At 43.9% G+C, this 13298-nt stretch overlaps 1 protein-coding gene across 3 annotated transcripts in view; it reads left to right on the top strand.

The window, feature by feature from the left end:
* The window catches only part of SPPL3 (signal peptide peptidase like 3), a 56299-nt gene extending 46809 nt beyond the window's left edge, over positions 1 to 9490 (top strand). For all 3 annotated transcript variants that reach the window (XM_058851985.1, XM_058851984.1, XM_058851986.1), the window contains exons 7-11: positions 3778 to 3884; positions 4847 to 5010; positions 6198 to 6397; positions 7474 to 7583; positions 8279 to 9490. In XM_058851985.1, coding sequence (XP_058707968.1) covers positions 3778 to 3884; positions 4847 to 5010; positions 6198 to 6397; positions 7474 to 7583; positions 8279 to 8350 — 653 coding nt within the window. In that variant the 3' untranslated portion in view covers positions 8351 to 9490. The remainder of the gene's footprint in view (positions 1 to 3777; positions 3885 to 4846; positions 5011 to 6197; positions 6398 to 7473; positions 7584 to 8278) is intronic.
* Positions 9491 to 13298: the final 3808 nt, after the last annotated feature.

Below are 13298 nucleotides of genomic sequence, written 5' to 3'. Positions count from 1 at the left end.
TGAAATCAAGGGTGACACTTGATCTGCAGTAGCTGCAAAGCTAAAAGGAGTGTCAAGTGTGGATTTTGGCAGAATCTGAAGAGTTGTCTACACTGAGGTATCAGCAGAAGCATTTAGTTAAAAATAGTTATTTTTGCAAGTGCTTCAGTCTGACATGGTGGACTTTGCAGTAATTCATCTACAAAGCTCTGAGCTGCTGGTGCAGAAGGGTGTTTGGCTTTTATTTCTCTTGGAGGTTTTTTTATGATTTACTGAATTGTGTTGGTGCTGTCTCGCTTTGAATTATTTTATGTAGTTTATTAAGGAGCTTGAACTATATACCTGATCCTCCTGCCATCTATTTAAATCCAATTAAATCAGTGTTTTCCAGTGACACTAAACAGGGAATAGCTGTTATTGGCCTTTGTCAGGGAAACACTGGAGCTTTAGTCCTCGTCCTGTGCTGCTGCTGGTGGGATCCCATCATCTCCACCTTCTCTGTGATTAGTCCTGGAGACTCCCGAGCCGCCTGGCCGGGGGGAGCGCGGCTGCTGCTCGGGGGGCAGGCGGGAGCCCGGGCCCCGCTGGGCCCCGCTGGGCACCGCTGGGCACCGCTGGGCACCGCTGGGCACCGCTGGGCACTGCTGGGCACCGCTGGGCACCGCTGGCTCGGCCCCGCCCGGCCCGGCAGGAGCCCCTGTGTGGCCGGCAGAGAATGAACCAGACATTGCTGATGGCGCGGGCGGGGCCGGGGGAGGAGCTGGAGGAACGAGGCGGGGGTTCCTTCTGAGCAGCAGCACATGCAGAGTCCTGGGTGCTCGCTCGGGGCTGTGCAGTTGATTCTGTCAGTGTGGAAGGGCTTTGCTGCTCGAGAGCAGAGGAGAACGCGGGCAATACCTCTTGGTAATCCTTACGACATCGAGGTGTAGCGGTTCCTGCTGGAACAGCCTTCAGTGCCCAGATCCTACCCTGCCCCTGCCTGCACAGCCCTTGGCTGAAGTGCTTCTGAAGGCAGGGACGTGTAACAGGGCAGAGTGAGCCCGTGTTGGCTTCAGGGGTTGTTCTGGCATGTGAAGATGCACCTTTAAAGGTGTTGAAATGCTTATTTCTCAGAGCAGATTGTTGGATGAGAACCACCAAGGATGGTCACTGCTCCCTGGTAAAGCCTGGTTAAAATAAAAGCTTTCCTAAATAGTGGACAGAGCTGGAGATGTACAACAGGAATGCTGTTGGATGTATGGAATATCTGTAGCTAGAGAGTGAATTGCATGGATACCATGGATAGCTGGGAGTGTTCTTATTCCCTTCTTTTAAAATACACTTTGATCAGATCAGAGCCTCACCTGGTGGTTTGTGGGGGGAAGTTAAAGCCTCCCCAGCTTACACACTGCTATGTAAACCAGACCCCGCACCAGCAGCATCTTAGAGCTTTCACCTGCTCTGGATGCAGAAGAGCTGGAAAGCTGCCAGAGAATCTGATCACATATGCAAGAATATTCTTAATCCTCAGAATATCTGTGTTCCATAAGGAGTGTGTTTGCAGGGACACTGGAGTTAATTTGTTCTGTTAATTGACAGTTAACTCCTCCAGGGCTTACTTAGCCTTAACCCATTGCCCAGCACTTCAGAGCTGCTGGTTGTGTGGCTGCTCTACCTCTGTCTTTCATCTTTGCCTATGTTTTTAATGATTTGAAGTCTATTTCAGTGAAGATCTGCCTTGTATAGTTTATCAACACTGTGCATGAGCTTGGACAGGGAAGCTGGCTTCCATTTAGAGAAGTCCATTGGCTGCACTTTGGCCCATATTACTTGTACTTGCTCTCAGGCATTCCTGCTCATTTTTAAAATTCATTAGTGTTTCTTAAAGCATTTGCAAAACTGTGTAATTATTAGCATGTGTATTTCACTGTCAGCTGAAGGATTTTTTCCATCTTCTTTTCTACCCAGTATTTGCTCAGTTTGATGCCTTGTGCCTGTGTTCATTTCAGTGAGAGAGAAATGGGGTGTGTGAACAATAGATAAAACTCATACCGGTTACAGAATTTCCATTTCTCATTAATTATGACCTGGAAATCCTCTCCTAAATATAGGCTTGCTTGAGCTATTATTTTATTAACACTGGCTTTAGAGAAACCTCTTTGATTTAAAACAGTCTGTTCCCTTGTATTTGCTCTTCTGCTGAGGAAGTCTGTAACTCAGGGCTATACTAAATTACTGAATGCAGTTCTTTTTTCTTGTGCTTTGCTGTGTCAAATTCTTTAAACCTCAATAATTTGCTCACATTTTGTAGCTAGTTAGAGATGTGCAGCATGATTTAGGATACTTTTTAATGTCAGTGATCCCGCTGCTTTGTTAAACCTGGCTGCTGTGACTCTTGGGGTTGTGCTAAGGTTGCCAGTTCCCAGGAGATAAGGTGGGCTTGGCAGAATTGCTGGGATGCAGCCCCTGGGCACTGCAGGCAGCCACGCTGGCAGGAGGCCCAGGGCATGTTTATCCCTTGAACGTGTATGGATGTGTTTCCCTAGTGAGTGGATGGAAGGTCTCCCCAGCTTTCATGTGAAATGTAAGTGGAAGGTGACTTCACAGCCCCATAATTGCAGCCTGAGAATCCAGAGGTTAATTTGTCCATTTTGGCTAAGTCCAGCTGTCACACTGCTGGGCATGTGCATAAAGGATTGGCTTCCCTGCAGTTCCACTTGGCAAAAATGGGATTGCAACTTCTTACAAATTCTGTGTCGTGTTAGACAAAGACATTTTGTTGACAAATGTCTGCATGATTGACTGTAATCTGATCCCAACAGGGCTCCATTATTCCTTGCAAATAGACTGATATCATAGATGAAAGCTGATTTGCTTTTTAAGTTTTTTAAAAAATTGTTTTATTTTAAGTATTTCTTTGAAGATTTAATTGTAACCAGTAGAAATACATTCAGTTGTCAGTTGAGTATCCTTGGTAGATGAGGCTGGGCTCAAAGAAGCAGGCAATGACACAAATGTGAAGGGTTTTGTTTAAAATCTTGCCTTTTCACCCTGACAAAATTCCCTTTAGTACAGAAAGAAAATCTGAGCTGTGTCATGTTGTTCAGCTCGTTGATCTGGCTGAAAACTCACCCTTGGAAGAGATTAGGAAAAACCGTACCCGTATTTTTTCCCTAACCTTTCACACACATTTTGGTTATTGGGAAATCCCTGAATATCTAAATGATGATGTTTCATGGTATTCAGGCACTCTTGTACAGTCTTGCCCAAGAAGAAGTTTGGTTTGAGTGGGTTTTTGTCAGACCAAGTTCTAACAAATCACATAACTGTGCCCTTTCTGAATTAAGAGTCAAGGATATTATTTATTTTATGCATTTCTTAGAAAAACCAATAGAGGAAAAGTAGAGGTTTGTGTTTGGGGCACAGAGAATTCAAAGTTGTTTTGCTGCTTTTGTTTTAAAGTGGGTAGTCAGGGTTGTGCAGGGGAGATGGAGTCTTTAGGACAGAGGGCATGGAAACATTTCTTTGTGGTGGGTGGTGGAAGTTGAGTGGAACAGGCGGCTGTGCCTGCAGAGGGATCTCTGCTTCCATGGGAACGTGGTTGCAGTTGGCTACTGAATGTGTTTGGACTTTGCTTAACCCTGGTGAGAAGAATGTCACTGTCTGGAAGTGATAGACAGTCATCTAGTGCATGCAAAGCTGCACAGGTGCAAACAGAGGCTTCTTTGGGGTCCTGGGGGAGAGGTACTGGCTTGGGATTGGTGTTTTTCTGTTTGTTTTGCTATTTTTAATGAACTAATGATGTCTTGCATTTTGTAGCTCTGGCTATGGGCCTGTGTGTTGCAATGATAGCCTTTGTTCGGCTGCCGAGCCTGAAGGTTTCCTGCTTGCTGCTCTCTGGGTTACTAATTTATGATGTCTTTTGGGTAAGTGTTTGGTTTGGTTCTGCTAAAACTGTTTTATGCTTTGGATTTGTAATCGGCCTTGGGCCAGTGTTACATTAATTCTACTGGTATGAAGTTGAGGAAATCTGGCAAAGCCCGAAGATTGGCTCCACCACTCCATTCTGAGATGCTGAATTCTACAACAGGATACACAATTATTTCCTTGCTGATACTTGAAATACAGCAGAAGTAAGATCAGAATATTTTGACTTTTGCATATTATTAAAATAAATAATAATTTGGACCTCAGATTGTGAAAGCTGGCTGAAGATGGGAACAAGCGTTTTCCCCCCACACAGGGCTGTGTCCACAGTGGCACAAGGCACTTGTGCTGGCTTCTGCTTAGCAGTGAAATCTGCAGAACAGGAATGCAAATGCACTTACAAACAGGTTGACATAAAATCTTAGTGCACTTCTACAAGAAACCTGACAGAGTGTGTTCTGTAGCAGCAAGAGGGGTTTGTTTTACCTTTGCATAACACGGAGCACTGATCCAGGGCAGCACCCACTGGCAGCCAGAGATTCCAATGGGATGGGCTGTAGCATAAAAGCCTGTTGGAGACAAGGGCTGCCTCATTCCATTTATGAGTGAGCACCACGCTCACCTCTTTGTTCTGCAGCTTTCGTCTATTTTCAGGGTGCTGTTATCTGCTCTTGTCATCCCACACTGTCCACTTGTTGTCCACACAGATCCTTTGCCAAAGGATCTCAAGATATTAATCAATATCTTGATAACAGAAAGAGTATTTCAGTTATTCTTGAGGATTAATAGAGTAAAAAGCTATATCTGAATTTTTGAAATACATTTTGCCTTTTATCATTATTTACACAATGTACGTATGAGGAAAATGTCCTTTGTTTTCTTGAACAGCAAAACAAAAATACATTCAGCTTGAGTTGCTGTTTAATTGCAGTTTGTAACTTCTGATTACCTTGCTCTGTAGGTCTTTTTTTCTGCCTACATCTTCAACAGCAATGTTATGGTGAAAGTGGCCACACAACCAGCTGATAACCCCCTGGATGTGTTATCCCGGAAACTTCACCTGGGACCAAATGTAGGCAGAGATGTTCCCCGTCTGTCACTGCCTGGAAAACTTGTATTCCCAAGGTAAAAGCTTCTTTTACTGTAGTCCATGAGAAACATTTTCCCTCCATACACTTAGTAGTACTAATTCTGTTGGAAAATCCCTGTTTAGTCATTCCCTCTTCATGCTGAAGAGGAATATAATGAGCAGTGAGGACTGGACACTTTGCTCATGCATAGAGAAAAGACCTGACTGGGGTAAAAGATGCTCTGTTCAGAGCAGGATACACTTCTCACTTTGTGAGAGTTCTGCAGCCTGATGATTGCTAGTGTGACCTCACACTTAAAAACAAAAGATCTGAGGTTTATTGTGCCATCAGAATACCGGATTACTGCGTAATTGCAGATGATTGGGAAGGGTCTGGAAACTTGATCTAAGCAAGGGTGGTTTACCAGGCAAGTGCAGTCTGAAGGGAGATTGTTCCACATTGTCCCTGCTCCAGGTGTTCTCTGATGGCTCAGATCTGTAAGCAGACACACCCAGGGCCTGGTGGGGCAGTAAGCTCAGTGCAGCAGCAGTCAGGCAGTAAGTTTTGTTGGGGTATTACTCTGTTCTTGTTTCTTTAGATGTTGAGATGCTGAAATTACAGAGATTAGAAGTTGATTGTCTGCAATGATAAAACCAAAATTGTTCACTTTGTCAACTTTGTGATAACTTAATTTGCTTTCATTTTCATGAAAAATACCTTGGATTTAAGATAATGGATGATTTTAGTTCGTAATCTTTTTCACAACTGGCTCTTTTCTGAGAATCTGGCAAGACTGTAGTTTTCTGTTTTGTCTGAATGTCCAGAATGGGTGTACTGCCTTGTTTTAGATCTGCATGCACCGGGATGAAGGTGCACTTCAGGGGTAATCAACAGATCAAAGGGCCAGCTGGTCCCTCCCACCAGCGCTGAGGAGGGAGGGGACTGAAGTACTGGGTTAATGGATCTGTTTCAGTGAGTGATTTAAGGACAAAAGCAGCTTAAACACTACTGAGAGGAGGAAACTGGTTTGGAGCAATGTCATCCTTGCCCAGATGGGTTTCTATAAAACTGAGGTGGTGAAGAAATCACTGAGGAAAGCTTCATTAGCCAGCATTGGGTTCATGTGCAAGTCTGCCAATAGAAAGAGTGGCTGTGCCAAATGAAGCTCCAATCCACAGCGGATGAGTTTAGAGTTTGTCACCTTTTGTTTTGGCCATGAACCCAATTCCAGTTGCTCTTTAGTTCCACAGGCAGCCACTTCTCCATGCTGGGGATTGGAGATATTGTGATGCCAGGGCTTCTGCTCTGCTTCGTCCTGCGTTATGATAACTACAAAAAACAAGCCAACAGTGATTCCTGCGGTGCCCCGGGACCAGGGAACATCTCTGGGCGTATGCAGAAGGTTTCTTACTTTCACTGCACACTTATTGGCTATTTTGTAGGTGAGTAATTAGTTCAATATTAAGAGCTGCCTAAGTGAGCAGATGTGGGATTATTGTAGTAGGTTTAAAAGATGATGAAAGCAAGTGTAAAGAGGATTTGAGAGGATGCTTGGTTATGTTCTTTTTAATCCTCCTGTCTGTTTTTATTGGCATGGTCTACGGAGAAAAGCCCTTCTTTTGAAAGTCTTCAAGAAGGGCTTCAAAAAGACTATAGTATTTTTCTTTTTGTAGTTGGTGTATTTTATTTAAAGGATAAAAGAGAATATCAGTGTTTTTGTTAGCACTTGCACTTTGCTTCACTGGCATAGAAAGTGTTGTAGCTCATACCTGAGTGATGGGAAAAACACGGAAGTTTCCAGATGAATTATGCTGTGCATAGTACATAGCAAATTCTAGTAATTCACCTAGGCAATGCCTGCATTTTTGTATTCTGATCCTGACATAGTAGTACATACAGAAAATCATCAGTAGTTACAACTGGAATGCTGTTTATAATTTGCTGTAGCCAGCTCTTTCCTGCCTAATGTAAAATAGGCTTTTCTCTCCAGTCAGGGCATGCGTGTGCATGTCCTGACCTGCCATGGCTCTTCTGAGGCTGAAAAGGAAAGATCATTTCCTACCAATAGCCTTCCTTCCCCCACACCTTGATTTTTGCCCCCTACATTCCCTTTCCTGTCCAGGAAAGTCATTCCTGACGTGTAGAGCCCTTACTCTGAGCCCCAACTGCTCAGGCCAGGGACCACAGACCAGCAGTCCCAAGAGCAGCATTTCAGTGCAATGCACTCATTTCCCCCCCATCACCTTTTGTTGTATTTTGTCTGAATTATTCTTGGCTTAGTCTGAGATTCAAAACTGGACCAAGTGACTCAACACAACCTAATACTAAAATAGAATAATTTTTCACTTTTTTTTTTTTTTTGTTTGTTTCAACTGCATTCAAGAAAGCAAAACACAGAGAAGTGCCTTTCCTCACCTGTCTCTCAAAATGGGGGTGAAGGAAGCCTCAGTGGATGAAATGCTGAGAACATCAACCAGTGCAACCTGAAGATATTTATAGTGACTTTTTTCTTTTACAGGTTTATTAACTGCAACAGTAGCTTCTCGTATTCACCGGGCAGCCCAGCCTGCCCTGCTCTATTTGGTACCGTTCACTTTATTGCCACTCCTCACCATGGCCTATTTAAAGGTAAGAGGGGAGGACGTGGGCAGCAGGGAGCTGTGGGCCAGCTGGCAGCAGGGTCATTGTCCTTGCACTGGGCAGCAGCTCTGGGGGTGATGGGTGCCCCTGGCAGTCCTGGCCCAGTCTTCATTTCAGAGGACTGAGCAACTGAGAGATGAGTTCATGAAATAGAAGATCATTAATGCACATAAAGTACCAGTAATTCTAAACTAAATAAATTCTGAAAAATTAAATTCTGTTTTAATTGAACAAGTGAATTTGTCCTTGTCTAGTTGGTCATGAAATACCATGTGCACAAAGTTTGAACAGTGATTGGAGAGACAGAACCTTGCTTGCCTCTTCCAGTCACCTGTTCTGAACAGAAATTGTAAAATTTACCTTTCCTGTTCCAGGGCTGTTGTTGGAAGCACACATCTAACACTCTGCAGAGCAGAACATAAGTAAGGGCAGGATTTTCAACCTGAATAATTATTTCCTTCCCATCAGAAACCTATTTTGAGTAAATCTGCTCTAGAAGTAAGACATTCTGGCCTGACAGGAAAAGAATTTATTTTTGCTGTCTGTATTGTAATATGCAAAACAGGTGAAGAATGGATTTGCTTTAAGACTTGTTTGCAATTCTGTGTGCATTTTAAAATGTGAATTCTAAGCAGAGTTGAGAGTTTCTGAGGGCACGGTCCTTGTGCTGTTTCCCTCCCTAGGGCGATCTACGTCGCATGTGGTCTGAGCCTTTCCACTCCAAGTCCAGCAGCTCCCGTTTCCTGGAAGTATGATGGAACGGACAGGAAGTGACCTGAACTTCTGCCTTGGTCCTTTTCACTTTAACTTGTGGCTTTGTTGTCTCCTAAAGCTGGACTGGCTGGTACTTGGGAAGGTACCAGTGATGGGACATGTATGAAAGGACTTTGTATTAAAGGAGGGAAAGAAACAAAAGCTAAAATCCCAGAGCTCCGCGTGACTCCGTATCTCCCTGCAGATGTGGAACTGGGGACCCTTTGTGCAACTGCAGCCACTTTCCTCTTTTCCTCACTCAGATGGATTAGTACCAGACTATTGCCTTTGTGAGAGAGGAAGAGACAGACTTGAAACTAAAAACGGCTTGAAGTCGTTCAAAAACTTGTGAACACTAAACACAAAAACGGTTAAGCAAACTGAGGCTTCTTCAGAGAACCCCTCGTGGACATTGGGACCAGTTTCCTGCGGGACTTCGGTTTTGAAAAGAACTGAGACAGAAGGTCTTCTGTCACAATACTGGGTTTTTTTGATTTATTAAATATTTCCTGTGGTGTGAGGTTACTTATTAAATCCACAGACATTGAGTGACTTCTTGCAGTATACATATAAAAATTTGTTGTAACAAGTTACATTTCCACCCAGATGTCATATTGCAGTGAAAAAGGGCACGATTTTTATACATATATATATACACACATATAGATATATATATGAATAAATAAAAAGGAAAACCTGCTAAGATCATGCTGTGTAGCAGACAGGGGCTTGCTGTAATTTTTAGCATGTAGCGCAATTACTCTGGCTTTATGTATATGGATCTACAATGAGCTGCTGTTTTTTCCCCCCTCCTACAACTGAACCTGCAGTTTAAAACCAAGTGTAGTATTTGTACTGGTTGTACCATGAATTTTAGGGGATATTTGATTTGATCAATGTAGCAAACTAGGGAAGAAAAAAGTTCAAACCCAGCCCTGTGTGTCTGAGGGGGGAGGAGGTGGGGGTGTCTTTTTTCTTTTTTTTTTTTCTCCTTTTTTGATTATTTTTTTTTTTACAAACAGCTCCCTTGCAGGTTTTTAGTAGTTCCTTCTTGACCAGTGCATGTATTATAGCAGCAAATGTCTTTGTGCTTTCTGATCATAGTAATGTATCACTTGTAAATACATTTTTTCTATTTTCTATTTTTTTGTATTTTTGCATTTTGTTTCATTAGTGTGCTGTATTTTTCCATGCCCCTGCCCCTCAAAGAAAAAAAAAAGAAAAAAGAAAAACTGTCCTTTACTGTTGTGACTGGTTGGAGTTTGTGTGTTGACTGCTTTGTACCTGTAGCCTGTTAAAATGTGGATTTTATTCTTTCTTTTTTAAAACCAGCACTTCCAGTTGTCACTTTATTGACTGAAGGGCTTCCCTGAGGTAACAAAATGTTTTTCCTTAGAAGCACTGTGCCAAGCAGGGTTTGGGGAGCTCTCCCAAGAGCTCATAGCTCTTGTTAGGTGACAGATGCTGGGAAGTGTCAGTGGCATGGGAGGAGGAGGAATGCTGGAGACTGACTCTGACTGAGCACTGAGGTGATTCTGGGACCGGATTCATTCCAGGTGAGGCAGGACTTGGTCAAACACCTGAAGCTCTCAGCACTGTCAGGTGGTACAAGAAGAGCACAGTGGACATGGCAGGAAATATTGTCCAGCCACATGTGTGCATTGTCATTAATGTCATTAATTAACCCCTTCCTCTGTTCTCAGGCAGGTCTGGCACGGGTGGCAGAGGGGCTGATGCCTCTGAGCTGGCTGGAACGCACCTCCAAGACAGCTGGAACCTCCAAGGAATAACAGTAAGACACAACTCAGCCCTTGTGGTGGTGCTGAGATTTAGCAAACGTGGGTGGGTGTGGTAGGGGGGGACGCTGGGACTCACACACACACACACACACACACACACACACACACACACACACACACACACACACACACACACACCACCACACTCCCTGAGTTCTCTTCTTTCCCTCAACTGAAAGCATTCCCTCTGCCATGGGCCTGCAGTGCTCATCCTCTGATAACTGTCACTTTTTAATGAAATTACAAGTTCTTCATTGAGAATCTGCTTTTTCTGTTCATGCCAGGTGTTAGGTCCCAAACTTGCTTGGGACAGTAAAAAGTCATCAGTTTTGAGCTATACCTCAAAGGTAAGGTGAATAAAATGCTGAGGTGGGTATTCAAATAAAAAAGACTTTTTTGGTGGCTTTTGTTTTGCTGAGAAGTTCCAAGCAGTGGAATAACAACTTCAGATCCACTTCACTGCAGCTTTATCTGCCCAGCCTTTGCACCTCTCTGACAACTGCGCACAGCTCAGGTGCCATCAGCTTCACAGCAGTTCCCTCCTTCGGAATTATTTCTCTGGAATTCATCTGGAATTAAAATACAAGGTCTTTCTCTGGTTTGCAGCAGCATTTTTAGGCCATCCCTGTTAAACATCCTGATGAACAATTTTTACACTTAGAGAAGCATTTGAGAAAGTTCTAGAAGTGCTAATTGATAAGTGCTTAATGAGAATTGGTTTAGCTTTCTCAGAAAAGCCTGGCCTTCCTTGTTAAGCTGTCCTGCCTCTCCCTTTGTGCCCTCAGATTCTGCTGGGGCCTCGCCCAGGTGAGCATCCACTGCACTGGGAGGGGTTTGTGCCCCTTCAGCCGGCTGGAAAAGGATTTTGGTGCTTTGTAGAGGTTTACTGAAGTTTAACTGTCCTTTCCCAGAGCTTTAAAGCTTTGTCCCACAGCTCTCCCTCCTCAAATCGTTCAGAGGAATTAGAAATGGATCCTACCTGGCTGCTCAGCTGTGGGGCCTCCCTGCAGATGCCTTTTGGTGCTTGTCTTTCCAATCTGATGTGTCTCCTCTACTTGAGGATCAAGCTGTACAGGCTGTTTGGGTCCTCTGGATTTTGGGAGACTCTGTAGGACCTGGGTTCCTGTCCTCATTGGGTCTGGTACAGTTGCTGATGTCTTTATTGAACTCCTTAATAAACTAGACACAAAGTCCTGCAGTGAGATTGCCCAACCACCTGCCCCTTCTTCTGGAAAGTTGTCAAAAATAACTATTTTAATAATTGACTAACATAAACCTTCTTGCAAGAGGTAAAATGCTGGCAAAAAAGTGATAGACTAGGGTGTGCTTACAGCACAGTTGTCAGGACATGGACCAGAACTGTAGTGTACAAATCTGCTGACAGGTCTGGTTCTCTGCTGTGAACGGAGAACAGTCAGCTCAGAAATGGTGCTGTTTGTATGTCACACTTCACCTTGCAAACATGATGTGTTCCAAAATTTGAATTTGAAATTGTTTTTTTCATTCTAGTTATAGCACTGTCACATTTTCTTAGCACTATTCCATGTCCTCATTCTATTATTCTTCCAGGCACTTTGATTTTTTACTTCAGAATGTCTTTCAGATATAGCATTTTCCATCTTTTCCAAATTCCCAACATTACCTGGGTGCGTGGCTGTTGCCAGATCTGTGTTGAGGGCTCTCAATTTAGGCAAAACAAAGATCTAATATAAAATCAAAATAAATTTGTCCTTTTTTCAGAACAGCTCAGGAAGAGTCTGAGCTACATGATAATAAAAGCTATCAGGTCTAAGGTGGGGCAGGAAGTAACTCCTAGTTACTGTAACTATGTTTTCTAAGAAAGGATTCTAGTTCAGGCTCCACCTGCTTCATGCCTCATAACTAGTTTCATGTACTCTCAGAGTACTGTGGGGCAAAAACCACAAAGTCCTTGAGAAGTGTAGATTTTGTTCTTGAAAAGAGACTTATCTCCTTCCCCACTTGTTTCTAATTTATGTATAATCTGATTTTCCCATCTCTGTGCCCCAACTTTGCAATGGGCTGAGTTTGTCAATTGACAGAAAGTTTTGGCTTCACATGTGAACAGACCCTTTTCTCCAGGAAGAGCCTGGCCCTGCCCCACCTGGGTTTGTGCTGAGGGTGGCTTGGTAAGAGCTTCTGATTAAATGCTGCAAAACTCGTTTGTGTTTTGCCTTTTCAGCAGTTCCTCTGCAACAGCCCTGAGGAGCAGACACACACTCATCAAAGTTCTCTCAGCGAGCAGCAGTGAGGAGTAAGCTTGAAGTATCTTGCTCTGAGAAAAGCCATTGCTTTGCTCTGGGAGCTCATCTAACCAATGCTTTTACCCCCAAAACAGTGCAGTGTCACAGGGCACTGAGCTCTTTCTGAACCTGTGGCAGCAAGGAAAACTTTCAGAAAGCTTTTGTTTGAAAGCTTTTGTAACTTTTTTTTTTTTCCCTACCTCAAGGTTGTAGATTCTCTGTCCTCTGTCAGCTGAGGTGGTCCCAGCCATCAGAGGGTAACAGGGACGGTTTCATTCTGCTCTGGAGAGAAGCTGCAGCAAATTAGAGCTGGTTATGAGGGAGGCTGAAGGTGAAAAGGGGCAGTCAGCAAGCACTGACAGCACAGCAGAGCTAAGAGAAGCACCTGAACAAGAGGGAAAATGGGCTGGCAGAAGTGTGACTGACTGTGCTGGCTCAGTGGGGATTCAGCTGGAGCGCAGCATAACAGGAACTCTGCATTGCTGGAGTCCTCACGTCCCTGCAGCTCCTGTTCTACCCGAGTGGCTGCAAGGAGAAGTTAGTGTAAAATAGAATCCCACAGCTTCAGGTACCATCATAGAAGCCCTCCATAATTTACAACACATTCACCATTGGAATGGTTTTCCAGTGGGAATGCTCCTGTTGAATGCACTGCCTGGCGAGTTCTGTCAGTCATTATGCATGGGAGAACAACAAGGAGAAACTGAGCACTTGAGGCCCTTGCCCCAACACGCTGTTGCACTCCAGCACCCTGCACAGGGATGAGTGACATCACTGAGAACTGGTCTCACTGGTGCATGCAGGCCCTGCTGGTTTCTGCTCCTGTGTCTTGTGACTGGAAAAAATTAAATTAATTCACATCTGCATTAAAAAAAAAAAGGGAGTGGTGG

Source organism: Poecile atricapillus, chromosome 16, assembly GCF_030490865.1.
Source record: "Poecile atricapillus isolate bPoeAtr1 chromosome 16, bPoeAtr1.hap1, whole genome shotgun sequence".
Classification (NCBI taxonomy): Eukaryota; Metazoa; Chordata; class Aves; order Passeriformes; family Paridae; genus Poecile; species Poecile atricapillus.
Note: the sequence above shows the minus strand (reverse complement) of the source record. Positions and strands in the feature narration are given on the sequence as shown.